At 35.5% G+C, this 20,476-nt stretch overlaps 4 protein-coding genes across 5 annotated transcripts; 1 reads left to right on the forward strand and 3 right to left on the reverse strand.

Moving 5' to 3' along the window:
• Positions 1-1,998: 1,998 nt before the first annotated feature.
• Positions 1,999-8,103, reverse strand: LOC109859535 (protein RMD5 homolog A). Of its 2 annotated transcripts, none has more exons than XM_020437880.1 (7): positions 7,928-8,103; positions 7,206-7,489; positions 6,935-7,072; positions 6,535-6,833; positions 6,349-6,451; positions 6,011-6,165; positions 1,999-5,950 (listed from the first exon to the last, which is right to left on the reverse strand). In XM_020437880.1, exons 1-7 carry the CDS (start codon positions 8,061-8,063, stop codon positions 5,869-5,871), a joined length of 1,197 nt encoding a protein of 398 aa, XP_020293469.1. In that variant the 5' UTR covers positions 8,064-8,103; the 3' UTR covers positions 1,999-5,868. The 2 variants fall into 2 exon arrangements, with proteins under 2 accessions (XP_020293469.1, XP_020293470.1); XM_020437881.1 differs by having other exon boundaries at positions 2,000-5,932; positions 7,928-8,102.
• A 567-nt stretch (positions 8,104-8,670) lies between these two features.
• Positions 8,671-11,393, reverse strand: LOC109859521 (multiple coagulation factor deficiency protein 2 homolog). The gene is made up of 6 exons (XM_020437861.1): positions 10,960-11,393; positions 10,699-10,815; positions 10,495-10,536; positions 10,113-10,336; positions 9,792-9,940; positions 8,671-9,705 (listed from the first exon to the last, which is right to left on the reverse strand). The coding sequence occupies exons 2-6, from the start codon at positions 10,804-10,806 to the stop codon at positions 9,542-9,544; spliced, it is 687 nt and encodes a 228-aa protein (XP_020293450.1). The 5' UTR covers positions 10,807-10,815; positions 10,960-11,393; the 3' UTR covers positions 8,671-9,541.
• Positions 11,394-12,018: 625 nt separating this feature from the next.
• On the reverse strand, positions 12,019-15,338 carry LOC109859528 (myotubularin-related protein 9). The gene is made up of 7 exons (XM_020437869.1): positions 14,556-15,338; positions 14,183-14,348; positions 13,826-14,112; positions 13,654-13,757; positions 13,267-13,571; positions 12,831-13,154; positions 12,019-12,726 (listed from the first exon to the last, which is right to left on the reverse strand). The coding sequence occupies exons 1-7, from the start codon at positions 14,715-14,717 to the stop codon at positions 12,323-12,325; spliced, it is 1,752 nt and encodes a 583-aa protein (XP_020293458.1). The 5' UTR covers positions 14,718-15,338; the 3' UTR covers positions 12,019-12,322.
• A 98-nt stretch (positions 15,339-15,436) lies between these two features.
• LOC109859526 (helicase SKI2W) lies at positions 15,437-20,384 on the forward strand. Its single transcript, XM_020437868.1, has 11 exons — positions 15,437-15,814; positions 15,929-16,238; positions 16,321-16,969; positions 17,049-17,280; positions 17,356-17,609; positions 17,702-17,834; positions 17,964-18,242; positions 18,304-19,202; positions 19,275-19,633; positions 19,727-19,905; positions 19,981-20,384. Exons 1-11 carry the CDS (start codon positions 15,800-15,802, stop codon positions 20,308-20,310), a joined length of 3,639 nt encoding a protein of 1,212 aa, XP_020293457.1. The 5' UTR covers positions 15,437-15,799; the 3' UTR covers positions 20,311-20,384.
• Positions 20,385-20,476: the final 92 nt, after the last annotated feature.

A 20,476-nucleotide genomic window follows, 5' to 3' on the forward strand; every position in this document is an offset into this window, starting at 1 on the left:
CACAAAATTTGATTTTTTTTTTTTTTTTTTTTTTTGAAAAAAGAATAATATGAAGAAATTTTTTGAAACACAAAATAACAAGTATATAGTTAGATAATAATAATTCAAAATGATTAAACCGTATCAGGTATTTTTCGATTGCAGACAGTTTTAGAAAGAGTTATTTAATTTAATGTTTGGTTATTCAAAGTCTCCGGATCTTAGCATATTCAATCGATCTTTCTGACTACGTGACGTTATGTCGCGTACGAGAATTCAGCGCTACACACGTTTTAATACACGCGTCTGCATAGTCGGATTCCAATTTGAATATGTGTATTTCGCTCCTTGTACATACATATATCTAATATTTGTCGCGATGAACGAGAATTTGATTAAGTGTTTATATATACACACACACACATCCTTTAAAGAGACAAGCCAGCTTCGAAGCGAAGTATATTTATTTCGTAAATCGTCAATAGTCACCATTGTTATCGGAGTGCTGACCAAGCGCACGTTTTGTCGAGCACTAAACTTTATTCTAGATAAAATCTAGGACATTTTTATTTTATTTTCTTTCTTCTGAACAGACGGACAAACACATATTTAGATAGAAAGAGAGAAAAAAAGAAAAGATTCGTTCATGAAACGTGTAAACACACTCTGCTCAAGAACACCGTGACAACTAGTAGAAGTACATTAATCAAGTTTGGATAAGAAGTACAAGAAAATTATCGTGCGGTTCTTTGCGGATCGTTACGTCCGTTTGAGTCGGAGATTGTCGAGCATAAAACAAACAAGGCATTTTAGCCACGGCACTGTGTCTGAAAGATGATATTTATCATCGCGAGACGTGTACTTTCTGACGTTTCATAGTATAACGATATAGTTGTAGCTCGCAAGAGTTAACCGTTCTTCACAGGTGTACCGGTTGTAACCGAGTAATCATTCTAGATTTTAGCTAAGAGAGTAAATGCGCAACTGTGTGAGACACATTTGCTGTGTGGGTATCTTCGAAAGTTTACAAAATGATCAAGACTACGTTCAAGTTCGTCGAGTATATGCGAACCCCGTAACCATCAGAAGAGAGGACAGAAGTTTGATTGTAACTTTTACAAATATAAAATGCAAATTACACGAATTGTTAATTCCACTAATTTCTAAATCTTCAAGAACAGACGTCAAAAATGACGACTAGTTGATCAGACTAGAGCTGTGACTAGACCCACGTGACCGGGTCTGTGAGACGCACGCGACTTTAAAATCGAATATCTTCGCGAAAAATCAATATTTTTCAATTTTGTTTTTTATCAAAAGTCTGAACGATTCTGCGTCGATCAAAAACCAAACATGTTGAAAAAATTTCTTTCAGTAGTTTCGAAGATACAAGCGTTTGGAATAACACTAATTTTTACCAGAAACGTCGATGCGCAATTTTTGAGCGGATCTTGAAAGACCCATGTCTGTCCGCGAAGAGTTAATTCTAAATTTGATTGCAAAATTATACAACGGATTCTGAACTAGTTAAGTTTTCCGAGCAAAAGCGTGTAATATGTATTTTGAAATTTCTCTGGGGCTGCATGAAAATACAAGAGCGGAGTAGCTCGTCTTCTTTAAGTATAATATCGCACATAAAGGAATTAATATACACGCAAGAGAGTCACATAGTCGCGCGTGTGTGTATTCCCATGTGAGTTATAAAGAATACAGTATACTTGGTTAATACTAAATAAACTATCGGAATTCTGCACGTATATATGGACATATTGTATAATATATTTTGAATTAAATTAGAGTTAGCATAATACATTTAGAAACTCGTATTGGTCAATTCTCTCGAACATTGTGACCTTTGTGTGTTATCCAAAAGGGAATAACGTCACGACATTTAATTACATTCCGGGAACTTTGTGCGCAGCTCTACCAACTTATTCATGGGGGGGGGGGTGTATATAAGCTCTGAACAAGACTGCGAAATTAAAAGTGACTTTTATTGTGAATTTTGCACTGTATACTTTAACACTCTAAAGAAACTGTTCCTATAAATTTTATGTATTTTCGACAACCAGACGTTTAATTTTCATGTAAGTGAAAGCCCGTGGATGCGATATTTCATAGCGCCAACAAAATTATGAGATGTAAAAAACATCATATGCATGTTAAACGTCAAGTTGTTCTACATTTGAATAGAAGTTGCGCTCGCGTAGAATTTTATTTGCCTCTTTTAAATTCTTTTTTTCTCTTTCGCAAGCAGCTATTTTTCGATAATCGGATTATTATTCAATGCAAACAGCATTTGCTTTCAATCGTTCGCGAAATCTGCTTTACATGACGGAAAACAAGAGATATTTCTGCCTGTATGTGTGAACGCACACGTTACACCCTTTTTTACGCCAATACGATTTACAATTGAATTTTTAGCTTAAACAGAGATTTATATACATATATACAAACATATATATACATTTCTATTCTATCGGCTTCTATAAAACCAACGATCTATGCTGACGCACATACAGTACATACTTTCGCACATATGTACTGTCTTCAGTCCCTTACTGTTTTATATTTTCTAGAAAGTCTTCATTTAATATTTTCCAGAAAGTTCTTTTTTCTTTTACTTCTCTTACTTAATATATCTTGCATTTTTTCATTTAAACTTGAAAATCTTTGAAAAATTCCCGCGCAGCGTATAATCGTTAAACCAAAACATTCGGAAGTTTTTGTAAAATTTTACAAGTTACAAAAATGATAAAACATGATAATATAAATAATACAATATAAGTGTACTGTGAAAAAATATTGTTGCTACAATTCGTACATTTATTTCCTAATTGCAGTTTCCATGTGTATTTTCTTTTCTTAAGAAATCTTTCTTGAAAAGTTTTTATTGTTACATTGTTTTACATTCAAATGTTCTTCAGTTTGTTTATCTTTACGTTTTAGTGCGTTATTGATTTAAATATACAATTATCGAGATACTATCCAACTACAGCTCAAAAATAAGAGCTTTTGTTTCTTTATGCGAGCGCACATCTACATGTTTCGATATTTATTTGCTTAGTAATTTTTATTTTGCGTTGGTAAAAGTAAAAAAGATGCTGTAATAAAGATCGCGCCAGCGGAGTTCTTCTCCCTTGACAGAAACGTTTTACTTGCGGCGACCCCTCAACGTCTTAAGATGCTCCTTATCAAGCACGGGGCGTATATACCTTACATCTACAATATTATTCTCTGTTTATCACTGCTGTGGAAACCATGAAAGGTCATATTTCATCCACAATTTGAGACGATGAGAGATCGGATTACCAACATCGACTGCTACCTTTGTCGAACGTGCGATAAAATGACGTACAACTACAACGTTAGTTATAGATCAATTCGAAAACAATACAAAAAACGCTATATGCAAAAATCTGACAGACACAATTTCCAACAACAATTTCCTGCAACATTTTTTTTTTTTTAATTATTCAATGACAATCCTTGCTATTGTACTGAGAAATGCAATATGTATGTACAGACATATGAGGTAAATCAACGTAAAGCATTGTTAATTACAAATTTCGTCAAGAGAATATTGCAACATCACTTTATGGAAAAAAAAAGGTGCGAGACTAATTTTTTCTTCGACGAATAGATTATTTGAATTATGTCTCATGAAATAGAAACGTGCGATGAATACATGCGTGTAATCTCTGTAGTTTTCGCAATTTTTTTATTTTTATAGAGATAAATGATTCTTACGAAATTAATTACTCACTTACACGTTTAGATTTTTCCATTAGGCAAAGACATCCGCGATAAGACGTGTAATTTATATTTGATGCATCTCACTTGTATTGTGTGACTTAATATTAAACAGTAACTTAATATTAACTACACCACACTGATCAAACAATATATTACCTTAATAAGTAAGCGAAATAACAATGGCAGATACACTTTGAGTTTAGTTTAATCTTTTGTAACGGCAAAACAGTAGATATTTATATTAATGAGAAAGCGTATAAAGCTTGGTATATATCTATGAATAAGCACCGAACGAACAGCGAGAGCGAATGTTCGGACATTCGTGTTTGTGATCTGAAGTCATTTGTTCTTAGTGAACAGCAGAGAACAGCACGTATGCATATCCATATCGCTAACGAATTTTCTCTGATGTACCGCTTCATGAGAAAAACCAATCCGAATGTGAGTTGAATATTCTGTTCGCATTTGTTTTGGCTTATACATCTGACGAATGATCGATAGTAACGAATGTTCGCGTTTGCTGTACGTTTGTTCGCTATGTATATACCTAGCTTAACGCTTCCTCGTCTTCTCGCTTCTGACGTCAAAAAACACTCGTAATGAAGTAAAAAAAAAAAAAAAATCGCGGCTTACCAACGCGGCGTAATTCGATTTTTATGTAAAACTTGATTAAAAGTCGCGGTATGAAGATTCGCGTGCGGAATACTTAATTGATCCGCAATGAAAAGCGCGCGAATGTTTATTGATGAGATGACGCAAAGTCATTTTATAATTACTGTATTATTATAGTTAACATTCTCTTGATCGTTTAAGCAAATTCATTGCCAGCAGTTTAACCTTCAAAAGTCATATAGAATAAAATCTCTTCATTACGACTTTCACATTTTCCTAACTTGCTTAAAAACTGACTTTTATTTTCCGTTGTTTAATTGGAAAACCAAAGTTTAGACTATTGAGCATTGATAAAACTTTCAAATGGAGTTACACAAATAACAAACGATTATAATTAAGGTTTTAAACATTTGTATACTTGAAAATGTGAGTAAACCTTATGAGATAACTGAATCTATGCGCAGTGACATTAAGTGTTTAAAAGCCATAGATCGATCTAAAACTCATCGGGAACTTTAGAAATCACTCGCGCCTACAAAAAGCCAGACTTTTGATTTTTTGAAGAAGCTGCGCCAGTTTCGATATTTCAAAGTCGAAACAAAATGATAAAAAAATAGAACTCATCAGAAAGAATTATTGTTTGCACGTTCAAAACATTGATTTTTTGAAAACACCATGCCAGTTTTGACATTTCAACCACATTTGTGTGAACACGTGATAGCTGAAACCAGCTGCCGAAAGAAAATATCATAAGATCGCTTTCATATCTCTCTCTATACGTTTGATGAATTCTATATTTTTGTATTTTTTTTATATATAAAATTATCTTTATTCAACTATAATCAAACTAATACATATATAATTGAAAAACAAACGAAAAAGGATTCTGTAACAAGTAGTTTGCCGTCTTAGTTGCTATACATCTATAACTTTTCAGTAATATTAGTACAAAGCTGAAGTGTCGCAATTACAAATATCTACGAGTATATATATGTATAAATCGTCTACCGTGTACTAACAAACTTGTGTATAATTACATCATAAATATTTGTAGTCATAACGAATTCTACAGAGAGAAATAAAAAACAAAAAAAAATAGTATGTGTGTGTGTGTGTGTTTCTCTTTTTGAAGTGTTCAAAATATGAAAATAAATTTCTCTGAAACAATTGTTAGGCTGCAATTATCTATTTTATATATCTGGATTTGACGATAATTGCAAGAAAAGAAAAATGTCTCAGAGCAAGAGTTTTCAATTCAATGCGAATGTGTATAGTACTCGAAATTTAACAGTTCTTCTTCACACACATACACACAATTACCACATTTGGCTCTGTGTATTATTTCTGCTCGGTTACAAATCAAAATCAAGGCAAATCTAGTTCTTTCTCTTACAAACGTATACTTCTTATATACACGCAGGCAATCAACACACACAATCACACACGCACATGGAGCATATACTTATGTATATGCAATATATGTATATATATATATATATGTATAAATATGTATATCACAGGTTAAAAATAAATAAGTCTCGCGTCCTCGGGATTCTGCTCCACCGGACAGTACGGGCATTTCAATCTAGAAATAAATTGATTTCTTTTAAAACGTGACTTCTGGACCAACGTATGCCGATCCTGTCACATATAAAATACTTACTTATTTCCATTGGAAAGTTTGTTCAACGCGTCTCGCGAGATAACGTGGCCGCACACCAACTTCATCGGCGGATTAGTTTCTGTACTTTGTTGTCTCAGAATGGGACATGCGAAGACTGAATGATAACGACCTTCCTTTCCCAAATCTATTTCAATCTGCATATCAAGATGCACACTTATTTTATTTTTACCATATCTTAGAGATAAAACAGAAGTTAGTCATCCCAATGAGACACTTAGTTTGAAACTCTAACTAAAAGATGAGCTATAGAGGAATCAATTTGATATCGATAAAAAAAATAGTTAAAAATTAAATTGCAAAATTACAGAGTGACTTACGGGCAATTCGTCTTTGCCTGTCCAAATGCCGGTCACTTGTCTCTGTTGCATCACTTGTTTGATGTTCAATAACGCGGGTAACGCAGTGCATCCTGCATTGATGCTGTAATAAAACAAATTTCAATGTTTCAATGTTTCAGTTCAGCTCTTTATAAAACTTGAAAAAGTGGTTTAAATATCACGTACCAAACAGAGAGCGGGCTGTCGACACTCAGACCTAATAATAAGCACGCTTCTTTGGTGAAAACGTCGTGTATCTCAAGCCACAAAGTAGGATCAACTAAATAACTATAAGGAGATGATTGTATCCCATGTGGTAAGTAAAGTAACGTTCCCATTAAAGATTGCACTTCTTTTTCGTAACGATCGATGAACTGAGTGAGATTTTGACGGGCATACAATATAGCCTCTTTCTGCTTACTTGGACCTTGTTGAACTAATGTGATAAAGTGGAGTCTATGCAGTTTGAATTCGAGAGAAGAATTCTGAAAAGAGAGAAACATTTAGAATTGTTCATCTCACATTATTTTTGTGTTACTACTACAAAATAATAACATAAAAAATGAATATATAATTTTTCAAATACCTGTGTTAAAAGTGCCTCTCTATGTTTTTTAGCCCAATTCAGTGCTGGTTCCAGATTTCTCTGTTTCAAACAATCCAATATATAGTTTAACTCTGAGAATGGTTCTTTTCTATCTTCGTCAATTTTAATTCCTGCTTCCTGAGAAAATATTTATATTTATATTATTTACTTTAGTAATTCCATATAAAATATTTATAATTTATATTTATTTTAGTAATTCCATATAATCTGTTACATGTGATTCCACATCAAATAAAAGCTATGTACTCACCATTGCTAATACTTCAGCAATGTCTAACATTCCTTGCCTGTAAAAGTGCTGACAAATTGCTTGATTCAGAAGATGAGATTTTTCAGGTCCTGAAAACACATCTTCTCTGCTGGTACAGGCAAAATCCGCAATAAAATTTCTGTCTATTGCTTTGCCCACTTTGGATACTGTACTATGTAAATCTCGATGATCTGTTGCTAATCTTTGCACGGTGTCACGTACTTTTGTCATTGCTTGTTTAAGAATTTGTACTTGATCTTCTGTCAATTGTTGATTTGGCGGTACTAACAAAAAGTCAAACACACACTGTTAATTTTGTAATTCTTATTATTAATTCTTATTATTAAACTTATATATAGAAAGTAAATAACACTACTATTCTTTTTATAATGTATATGTTTATTTGTTACATATATTTAGTTAATACAGGCGTAAATAAACACTATCACTATCGATAGTATTAGTGTACAATAACAACAAGTGCAATATGGAAGTGTAATCAGCTTTGTCTAAAGGTTAGAAAACTTCAAATAAAAATATACAATATTAGAAATACGTATAATTTACTAATAAATAAAATTATGCATATCAAAAGACGTCTTTAATCTCCATCAAGCATCGAAAATTATAAGCTGAGTAAAACTTGATAATAAAAATAAACTTTCAAGGATTAAATCAAAAGAGGACAATACAATTTGTTACTGCCACTATTTTCAGTTTACCTTCATCTATATCTTTTTTCAAAGACTGAATGTGATTTATCAGATCACATAACACTGTTTCAGCATGGTCATTTATAGCGCCGAATTTTGATAGAACTTTGTCTACCTCACGTTCAACTGCGTTACAAGCATCCATCGCTATCACTTCGCACAACTGAGACCTATGGAAACTCCCGTGATGTAAGAAGATAAGGAAGTCGATTCTGTATCACGCGGTGTAGTGAAAATTACAAAAGTGAGCAAATTCACTAAAATATCTATGATCTTATTGGTCAACATCTAGTAAATTTGCTCACTTTTGTAATTTTCACTACATTGCATGGATACAGAATCGACCCTAAGGTGTTTCATTCCCGAGATGCGCAGTGTTTCAACCAATCAGGGTTACACGTTCCAAAATCCTACCTTGGTTACTAAAATGCTATATTTTCACGTGTACTATAGTTTTTGGTTATCAAGGTAGGATTTTGGAACGTAACCCTGATTATATAAATAGAACGTAAATATTTAAAAGAGCACTGTTTCACATTTTATGTTTGTGTTTTAATGATAAAGAAAAAAAACAAAAAATATAAATGAGATAGTAGAAAATTATAGAAAAAGAAAATCATCCCTAAATCAATGATGGACGTGATACAAGGAAATTTGGCTACATTGTCCTCAGAAAATAACAGTAGCCAATTCAATGTTACAAAAGAAAATCTGAAACTTTATGTATTTCATTACATAATAATAATAATAAATTACGTGATTATTTTATTTATTAACACAAAAAGCAATATATTTTCTATACAACACTTATCTAAAAATAGTTTTCCTGTGTAAAAAAAAAAACCTGTCTTAAACACATAATATTACACTTATCTTACAATAAACTTTTAGTATCTTATAATAAACTTTTACTCTAGACTTAAGGCTTGATTCCTCACTGCACTTACTCCTTGGAAGCATGAATTGTAATCTCACTCTGTTTCTTCTTTTTTCACTTGACATTTATAAGGGAAAGTATAGTTTTTATACTAAATGTATCTTTATATGTGTTATATACGATAATACATTAAATATAAAGGGCGTCTTTGCTACGTTTTAGCATGATATCTGAACCGTGGACAACACTTTTTAAAATTATAAACATTTATAGTTGAAAAATTTAAGAGTTTATTTATCTGGCATAATATTCTATATATTCTAAATATTTTATGGATACACTAAATTTGTACAATATCCCCTGTATATATATAGGCGATTTTTGGCGATCCTATGGTACATATACCAAAGTGTACCAAACTATAGTTCGAGTGACTTCAAATTATAATTTGGTACATGTACCATACGATTGCCAAAAATCGTCTTATGTCAAGATATTTAACATATGTACCACAAAGCCTTTTTTACAATTAATGATTATATATTCATATTATACTCATATTAATAAAAAATGAATTACTTATCCCGCGATCAATTAAACTTTACTCAATATATGCATTATTATGCACATCATATAAATACAACAATACAATGTTACACTGTGTTGATCGAGAATCTTTAAAAATGTTCATTTAATTTGTTCATACTGTAGGTTGTGGTTGTGCAGTGAGTGAAGAAGATCCGTCATTATGGGCGGGCATTAGCTGCAGCGTTCTGTTGGGCTTGAATGAATTCGGCATAATCGATATAGCCATCATTGTTAGTATCATCCATGCTAAGTATTGGATCTATCAATTGCACTAATTCTTCATCCTTAAACAGTTTATCACCCTGCTCGTTGTTACCTTGTTCTACAAATATCAGAGAATTTACAATTGCCGTTTGTAATTGCATTGAACGGAATACTGTGAGATAAAAAAGAAGATAGTAGATTTACCATGCCAATGTATCAGAGACTTGATCAGCTCGCAACCGTCCAACTTGTTGTTATTATCTGCATCGTGCATCTTGAAGTAATGAAATTGGAGTTCTTGATCTGACATTTTACTGGTGTCTATTGGAACATCAGCATGTTCTGCAATATGTCTGGTAGAGAAAAATATTTCAATTATAATATTAATTAATAACAACACAAATAAGAAAACTTAACAATATACAAGTTCTATGTTTTCATTGATTAAAGCCCAAGATTTATCAGTTTTATTTTAGTTGACAATCACTATTATCAACTTTAGTCATAAATTTCTATCTAACTTACTCCTTTTCATGAGCTATATTGGCAGTATTAAGTAATTGAGGTTGACCATGAGCATGTCCATGACCTTGACCATGGGACTGCTGTTGCACAGGTACTTGCTGTTGCACAGGTACTTGATGCTGGACTGGTACTTGTTGCATTGGTACTTGCTGAACAGGAGCCTGTTGTACTGGTACTTGTTGCTGCTGTACTGGTACTTGCTGCTGTACAGGCACTTGTTGATACTACAGGAAAAATTTTAAATAAGAAGCATTGAATTAACAACTTTGCAAAAATCAATATTTTAATTTGTATAAATACTATTTCAGTCATTGGTAAATCATAAATAATATCAGACAACAGTATACAGATGTATATAATTAAGATATAAAAATAAAATTACTTGGTGTTGCTGAGGAATATGATGGGCATGTTGTTGGACAGGCTAAAACAAACAATAAAATAAAATAAAATATATACTGATATAAATTTAATAAACACGTGAAAGCAATGAAGATTAAAAAGAACTAATTGAATCAAATAACACTTTTGTGTCAAATGCTACTCAGATAAACCATATGTTTGCCAACACATTCGAAACACATACTTGTTGATAATGCTGCGGTGGCACACCCGGTGCAACTCTTTGCGCTTGAGTGAGCGTATATTTGTATCCAAACGATCCGATGATCAGTATGCACAATGTCCAATACATTTTGCTACACTGTTCAAACAAAATAATGTAAGTTACTTTCGAGGTGGACACGAATGCTGGGATTATAGTCGATTCTCTGTTGCCTTTATGTTGTGTACAATGAAAAAAAATACGATCCCCAATCAAAAGTTGAAAAATACTCTTATCAAATACCTTATCTGTACTAAATAATATCGGAATAATTTGTCATTTGCGTGAATCTCATTCATCGATCGCGGTGCAAGACTCCGAATGACAACCAGACGCAAGCCGTTACTCGGAGATTATGCGGGTTATGTTGGAGAAAACACCTGTAACCGCGACGTGCATGACGTGCACTGACGTGGACGTACGTATATATACTGCTCGGATTTGTTCGGCACTGTTCGGTTGTTTGTATCATAAACGTAACATATACTCTAGAGATGGGTTCCTTCTGACTCCTCCTGGATCCACTTCGGGATTAAAGCTGAATGTACACAAGTGGTCCAATCGCAGGGATTAATTTGCTGAATTGATCACTATGATTGGATCACTGTAGACTTGTGATCGCGCGATCGTCAAGAGTGATCAAGAGGAATCTATTCAAAAAATTGGTCAATTTTTGTCTCCGAGTTGTCATCAGCGGTTACGTTGTGTCCCGCGCGTTGGAGAAAACAACAACAAAAAGTACAACATCAGCGTCATTACGGTGTGCCGATCGCGTCGCTCGTCAAAAAGTTCTCACGTACTTATCGTTTCGACAAGTTTTCACGTAGTAAAACCGGAATATGTTTGTAAAAAGATAATGCGAGATAAGTAGTGTGAGAGATACAAAAGAAAAAAAACTGGTTTTTCTTGGAATTGCCTCCACCGAATAAATAAGATCGTCTCTCACGTGCAATTGCATTGCGCTATTTTCTGGGTTTGCCAAAACGTGTTGTTTACGTTTTTCTCGAGCGGAGATAGAACCGGAGATTAATTCAAAGATAATCAGCGAGGGAAAAAAAATGAAGGTCTAATGTTGTCTAGCAGCCTTGGATGGGTTTGAATTCAGTTCACGTTTCAAGATTTATATGCGTGACTAGATCCACACTCATCCAAGGATACTGGATCCATTTTGCTACAGATCGCAATAACTATGACATTTAAAATTAATTAATAATAATATATTAGAATAGAAACTTTAAGCAGTTTTTTTTTTTGTAAATAAAGATAGAAAAACAAAATTTTGTTTGTATCAATTATGAAGAGAGATGTTCTCTTTTTTCTTCTATTTAAAATGGTATTCACTTCGTATAACAATAATCCTTGCAGAATTATGTTTAGAATTATACGTTTTTTTTATATCTTAGAGATACTGAGAATAGTACATTAACAATTATTATAAAGACTTTGACATTCACAGTTGATTGTTTGCAAATATCATAGACCTTTGTTCAATTCTTGAACTAATATATATATATAATATATATAAATATTGTATTAATTAATTATATAATGTAATATTGACAAGATCGTTGAAGAAGAGTTGAGACTTTAGCTTCTATAATTTGTGTCAAGTGTTCTGAGACTCCAGGCTCAATTCTGCTATAGAGGAGAGCTCCTCCTGATGATCGGCGTTGTCCTGCGACATGTTTGAATCGGACCGGATCTCGTCCAACACCTGTCTGATCTGCGCTTGCAACTGTCCGGCCACTTTGCGCACCGCCATGTAATTCTGCTTGATTTGCTTCGCGTAAGAAAGCATGCCGTCCCACGGAGTTGCGCTTGTGTGGACAAAATAGAGCTCTCTCCACAATTGAATACTAATAGGCGCGACGCTAGGCCAGATCACTCCTGGATTCGGTTCGTACAGAGGATTTATCCACTGTTCCAAAACGTCCGGTTGATTCATGTACGACCACAAACTGTAAGTTTGTTCGGACAAACGTAGCCTTATTCTCTCCGCTTCGGAATCGCCTGACAAGCATGCGTTGATAAGTGTTGACAACGAAGGGATAGCGACAAACGGCAAGCATCTCAGAAAAGTTTTAATAATAATGCTTTTGTTTTTTTTTACATACCTAAGAATGTTCCGTAATTTGACGAATACGCGTGCTTGTACAACTTGATTAGCAAATCCATCGTATATTCGAAACTGAATTGGAACTGATAATGTAATTGATACAAACAATCGAGGAAGAGCAGGAAAGTCGGCGCGTGCGTCGAGTTTTGCGAGTTCGACGGCTGATACGCTGCGTATCGCGTACGACTGAAGAACTGATGACCTGCCTGCAACCATTCGCGCTCTATGAGCGCCTGAAGCCCGCGTACCGTTCGACAATCGGGATTCAGAATCACTTGAGCCAAACTAGTCACCACTAGTGTGGAATCTCTGCCTGCGCTACCTGTAGTAAAAAATTAGATAAACACAAGTCTCGCGCGAATTATTTTTCTTCAAAATAAAATATTAAAAGAGTATTAACGCCATTTTACTTATATGTGTAACGCGGCACGTACCGTGCACTAAAACAGCCGCGACTTCCTGATGCAGGCATTGCGCGGTTACACAGGCAGCGTTTAAAGCACTTTGCACAGCGGACAACCATCCGCTACTATCCAGTTTCGACAGCCATTGCGAAGTTGAACCGTTCATGTCGTTGCAGGCTTCTATCAACTTGTAGAAACTATCCGCTAGATCCTGCGGCCGGGGGATTGGTTTGTGTACTTTTCGCCACTGTGGATAAGCCGTGTCCATTTCTGTGCCGCCTCCTCTAGCTCTGGCACTCTGTGCCTGACTGACCGATCTCGTGTCCACTATGTAACTGTATACTCGTAAATTTTAATGAAAACTGTTCGACATGGATTTAGACTGAAATAATTTTACATGTTTGATTGTATATTCACCCCCGTCTTCCTGGACCTAGAACCGCGTTCAACAGTCTTTCGTCATCTTTACATCTCTTACCGGTAGCTCCGCATAGCGGTTGACTGCTTCTCAACAGTATACTCTGCGATTAATTTCAGATATTGAGTTAAATATTGTTTAAACTTAATAATTTACAAGCACAATCCGTACCCCTCCTTCGTGTCTGTAGCATAAAACAGGAAATCGTCCGCCATCCCTAAACGTAGAAGAAGCTATTATAACTTTATCCTCTATTTGACGTGGCACTATAACCGCTGACGGATACGAGTTGCAGATTTTGTAGTCCCTATTCAAGTAACTGATGCGCCATTCATCTCCGTGTGCTGCCAGTAACCTAGACCATTCGGAGACAGGTGCAAACGCAGTCCATCCATCTTCTATTTGTACGTTGTTGGTTACTTGGGGTCGAAAAAAGAACGGATACTGTAGAGTTTGATCTGTAAAAGGAACGTAATTACATCTCTCTATTTAAGAGTGACTTTAAAATAATGATAGATAATAAATTACCAAGTGATATCAGTTTTTCTATAGACAATATGGCATTGATCAAGTCATTGGTAGAACTAATATCCAACTGAAATATTTGAAAATCCTTGCATTTCAGTATTATGCTACCACCTGGATTTGGAGTATTCAGTTTCCTCTCCACTAGGTCAATATTACGATTCATCAGCTAGCAAAAGAAAACATCAATATAAAGTAGGAAATGAACTTTGTGTTATTTTGATATATATATATATATATATAGTACTAACTGATTATTTAGGTTTTTGATAATCAAAATAGAAACCTATAAACAACCATTACCTCTACACATTAATTAGAGTAAGATTAAATAATAATGAAATTACTGAAAGTATTTAGAATAACTCGTGTTTACCCAAAGCTCTTGTGCGTCATCCTGTCTAGAAGATAAAATAAGATGATGACCACTGATGCACAGTGTTCCGTCCATGCTCTTGTTGCTTCCATCGCTCTTGTCGATCAACACGACGTTGTCCACTTGCGGAATTAATATGTTATCGCCAATATGGTCACCCATTTTGCACTTTCAACCGATCCAAGTTTGTTTTTTTTTTTGTAGATTATATATCCGTGGACACGCAACGCGTGTCCTCAATTTCGTTCAAATGTATTGACACGTGAATTCTCACTCAAATTAGGGTCTCGACAAGTTCTGCAACTACTTTGACAGAACGGCATAACCAAAGCACTGCGGTACTTAATTGAGTTTTATCACATTTTAAACATGACATGATTTTCTTAAATTTATATATCGGGATTAAACCTCAACGGATAATCTCGATCGTACAATTGATTCTGAACATTTTCTGTTTCTCCTGATCAGACTCTAAAGTCAAGTCGGTTGATTGGTGTTCTAATAGCATTGACTCGATATTGTGACGGCTGTGTGTATCGATGATGGAAATCCATGTGTTTCGGAAATTAATAAAAAAAAAACAAAGCTGTACATAAATATCTAGATGATATAATCGATATTTTCTCTTGAGATTGATGAGTTTAATGATTAATTGTACGTCAAGATTCACAAATAAACTTCATATTCGCGAGATAAAAAAAACTCCGTCCTGTTTCCTCGTCCCTTGCTTTTTCTCTTTGTCTTCTGCTTGTGTCAATTTTGAAGTGGTGGCACGAGAGTAGCAGAATTTTCTCCCAACTTTATCATTTGTCGGTTCAAGTAAATAACTTAGTTAATTCTTCGGTGCTTCCACCATTCGGGGAGCGCGCTATCAGCGCTGTTGCATCATTCTATCTTTATTGCTCATTAGATGTAAAACAAAGTCTAAGTGTTTCACAGTGTTTTTGCAGTGTGTTTTCAGAAGTAAACACCAAGTGTGAAAACACTTATATAATAATTTTTAAAAAATTATTACTCTTTGATAATGAAGATAAATGAGAATAGTTTTCTATAACTTTTCGAAGAAGCGGCTTAGATTAGGTTAGGTAAATTAAAGAGCACACGCACACACAATTAATATATTTATCAGTGCACTATATGTGTGTACAATGAGAGAAAAATGTAAAATTGAAAGTTGAAACATTTATGCGATATCTTTATATGTTAATACATTTGAAAAGATAGAAAAGCGTTAAATTGCGGCAATGAATTCGGCACAGGTATAATTATCATTTAATATGAAAGCCATATATACGTGTATATATATGTATGTATATATATATAGATTTTTATTGTCCAGTGACATTTTTTGTATATTTGTGTCATGTTGACAGTTACTTGTTGAATTTCCACCTATCTGGTCCGACATCAAGGTGGAATTGAGAGAATACATTGAATGTCCAGAACGATTGCCCATACATCAGCTGGAAAATGCCCAATGTTACTGGCCACGCAAACCAGATGTTCTTGCGTTGTTGGAGTTTGATTTGGCTCCGGTTGATACCACACTCAGATTCGACCGAGATCTTGTGACCGGCAAAGTCGGCGAGATACAAGAAATCTCGTTGCAAAGCGCAGGTGAAACCGCAAGAAATTCCATGTCTATGACTCGCGCACCCGCACCTCGCACAGACGGAGTTCGAGGTACTTTTATCATATTTTTTTTTCATAAAATATTTTTTATAAATAGAATCTTGAGACTATTTTAAATAGTTTTTTCTTTTAGGTAATCCTAGTAACATACCATTTTGGCCTGGTGGTTTCGATGAACCCAAATTGTACGAAACTGAGATTGAGAGCGACATAGATTTTGAGAAAAATTTGAGAACACTGGCCAAGGGATTTAGCTCGGGTGTAGAATTCAAAAGCGACAACTGTACACCAGTAACCTGCACAAAGAATGAGACAAAAAGTTCATCTTCAAAATCTAAAGAAATTAGAGCCAATAGTGGTAACATTAATTTAATGGCTGTAATACACGAAGAGGAAAAGCTGCTTTCTCTGTGGTCTTCGGGTGAGCAGAAGAAAACAGAAGATGTTCAAGCACCGAGCAGCACCGATGTTCCTTTGGTAGACGACATTTCAGTATTGCCTGAAGAGACAAGTATACCCGTCTTGAAAATATCCGAAAAACAGCCGGAGCTTGCCAAAACAGAATGGGCAGAGCAGTTGGATACGTCCGCGCCAATACCCGACTTCGATAAGAGAATACCCGATCCCGCGATCAGATTCGAATACGAATTGGACACTTTTCAGAAACAAGCGATACTTAAGTTGGAAGAAAACAGCAATGTCTTTGTTGCTGCGCACACTTCGGCTGGAAAAACGACCGTTGCCGAATATGCAATCGCGTTGAGTCAAAAGCACATGACAAGGTATAATGAAATTATGCAACCTTTGTGCAAAGTCAATTCTAATTGATTTTTTTTGTTTTGTTTTGTTTTACTATTCTAGAGTAATTTACACATCTCCCATAAAGGCGCTGTCGAATCAGAAATATCGCGACTTTAAAAGAAAATTTGAAAGTGTGGGCTTGTTAACAGGCGATTCGCAAATCAATCAAAACGCTTCGTGTCTAATTATGACAACGGAGATCTTACAGTCAATGTTATATTGCGCCTCGGATGTTTTGCGAGATTTAGAATTTGTTATATTTGACGAAGTGCATTATATAAATAACGAAGATGTGAGTAACGCGAGGTTTGTGAAGAGAGAGTGTGCGTACGTATCTCTACTAGATATTGTTCTATCATTATTTTAGAGAGGTCACGTGTGGGAGGAAATAGTCATTCTTTTACCGCAAACTATCAACATAGTAATGTTATCAGCAACCGTACCGAATCCCATAATATTCGCGGACTGGGTCGGTCGTATTAAGAAGAAGAAGATGTACGTGATCAGCACCGTGAAAAGACCAATACCACTTTTACATTACTTATATACGGGCACTGACGGTAAAACCAGAGATGACAAATTTTTGGTTCTCGATGGCAACGGCCAATTTTTACTGGATGGGTAAATTCTGTCTCTCTTTCAATCTCTTCGCGTAATCTTTTCAGGAAGCGCGTAATGTAATGCGTTCCGATATTATTGTTTGCCGTATTTAGGTGGTATAAAGCGACGAGTGCGTCCGATAAGAAGAAGGACAAAACGTCGAAAAATCCGAAGAAGAAAATTCAAATGACTCCGAAGCAAGAAGAGGTGTTGTGGAGAGCATTCATAAGCCATCTTCAGAAAAATGTATGTTAGATTTTTTAAGTCTAGATAGTGATGCTGCTTTGTTTTATTTCACGTTATTTTGCGCGTAATGATTGCTTTTATTTACATGAGTATTTGAAGTATTTATACACTTCTATCAATTATGTATAGGATATGTTGCCTGTTGTTGTATTTACGCTCTCGAGAAGGCGGTGCGATATGAATGCTGCCACGTTAAGAAATCTCGATCTAACGACCGCGAGGGAGAAGCATCAAGTGCACGCATTTTTTCAATCCAACATAAGACATCTGAAAGGTAGCGATAGAGAATTGCCGCAAGTGCTTATGATGCAGGAACTTTTGGAGAAAGGAGTGGGCATACATCACAGCGGAATACTGCCAATTTTGCGAGAAATTGTGGAGATGTTGTTTCAAAATGGAGTTGTAAAGGTAAGTTTTTTTTTTTTTAATATTTGCAAAATAAAATTAAAAGAGCTATTGCGCATTTCAGTTGTTATTCGCGACGGAAACTTTTGCAATGGGAGTCAATATGCCGGCGCGCACAGTAGTGTTCGACTCTATACGAAAGTACGACGGGATCAATTTCCGCACTTTATATCCAACCGAATATATCCAGATGGCTGGTCGCGCTGGACGTAGAGGTCACGACACCACGGGGACCGTCATAGTGATGTGCAGAAACGACGTGCCACACTTCAACGATCTGAAGCCCATGATGTGCGGCGAGCCGCAAACGTTGGAGTCAAAGTTCAAAGTTACGTACTCCATGCTGTTGAATTTGAGAAGAGTGAACGAATCCGTTACCGTTGAGGCGATGATGCGCAAATCATTCAAGGAGTCGCCGCTAGCCTCGCAGGAAGCGACGTATAACAACGAGTTGCGTAAGATCGAGCGTGAATTATTGAATCTGCCGGCTCTGACCGAAATGCAGAAGAAGCTCTCTATGTTTTATCAAGTGGCGTTCGATTATCTGGAAGACGTCAAGTTTTTAAGTCCCTACATGTACGAATCGAAAAAAGCGGCAAAAGCCTTGCACGAGGGCAGGATTTTACTGATATCGTGTAGAAATCATTACAATAAACTGGCCATGTTGTTGCAAGTTGTACAACAGAAAAACTTCAAGCAATACAAAGTGTTGATACTCAAGGATACGGAGAACGGCGAGAGATCCAGCTTCGAAACTGACTTCAAGAATTTGCAAGTGCACGAGAAATGGTGCGAAATTGTTGGTCTGACCAAAAAAAAGATATATGTTCCGAGCGATAATCCGTCGCACGAAGTTTTGACTTTGTCCCCGTGGCATATATTGAAGATAACGAAATATCAAATAAAAATTGACTGCTCTTTGATATTGAATGACTGGGAGAAGAGACAAATCACACGATTCAAGTAATAGAAATAACATGAAGCAAAAGCCTCATAAAATTTCAAATATTTTATTGTTATTCTTTTTTTTTCTAGAAACGATTTACCGGGACAAACGTGCCAGGCGGCGATTCAAGAATTAATTTCTCTGTCATTCAATGCTGTGGCCAATATTCAGGTTCTACGCCCGTATATCGAGCCTTCGTTAAAAGATGATTTTCAATTGAGGATACAGCACAGAGACAAACTGAAGGCTAAGCTCGATGACATGAAATGCGTAGAAATTCCCAACTTCGAGGAACAGTTCAAGCCGGTATTCGAACGGAATCAACTCGAGGACAAAAAGCGACAACTCCAGCTTAAACTCAGTAACGAGGGAATGGCGTTGTATCCAGATTATTTGAATATGGTAGCGCTTCTCAAACACTTAAAATACATTGATAATGACGAAAGAGGTTCGTATATAACCGTTATATAACTATATTTGCATAATTTTTTTTGTATAAACAATACAATATTGTAACAATACTTTTCGATGCGCCTCACAGTTGCCCTGAAAGGACGCGTCGCATTGCAAATGGGTAGTAACGAGTTGCTGATAACGGAGCTAATCCTCAAGAACGTGTTAACCGTTTTGCAACCGGCGGAAATAGCGGCGCTATTGTCAGCATTAATTTTTCAACAACGCACAGATTCCGAGCCAAAACTTACACCAAATCTCGCTAATGTATGTACATATTGTCGCTATAATTCGTCTTCTTTTAAAGAAATAGTCGAACCAAAAGAAACGTATTTCTTTCAGGGTTGTAAGATAATGAAAGAGGTGTACGCGGAATTGGAACACTTAGAGCAGTATTACAAATTGGTGACGTTATCACCGTTGAATTTTGGCCTGGTGGAAGTTGTTTACGAATGGGCGCAGGCCAAGTCGTTCGCGGAAATCATGAAGATGACGGATGTTCAGGAAGGGATCATAGTCCGATGTATACAACAACTCGGAGAAACTTTGCGGGACGTTAAAAACGCGGCTGTGACCATAGGTGATCCGGTTTTGAAGGAGAAGATGGAGGAAGCTTCGACCGCGATCAAACGTGACATTGTTTTCGCCGCATCTTTGTACACTCAAGACTAATAATACACATAAGTAATAAACACATATATTATTTCCATTTCATTGCGTAGAAAACGAATATATTTTTCTTATATAAATATATTTATAACTGATGTGATATTTAGAAATATTAATCTTCTTTAAAGGAACAATGATTTTTAAATAAATTATCTTTTGTATGTCGGAG

Source organism: Pseudomyrmex gracilis, unplaced genomic scaffold (genome assembly GCF_002006095.1).
Source record: "Pseudomyrmex gracilis isolate BER0280 unplaced genomic scaffold, ASM200609v1 scaffold_266, whole genome shotgun sequence".
Lineage (NCBI taxonomy): Eukaryota > Metazoa > Arthropoda > Insecta > Hymenoptera > Formicidae > Pseudomyrmex > Pseudomyrmex gracilis.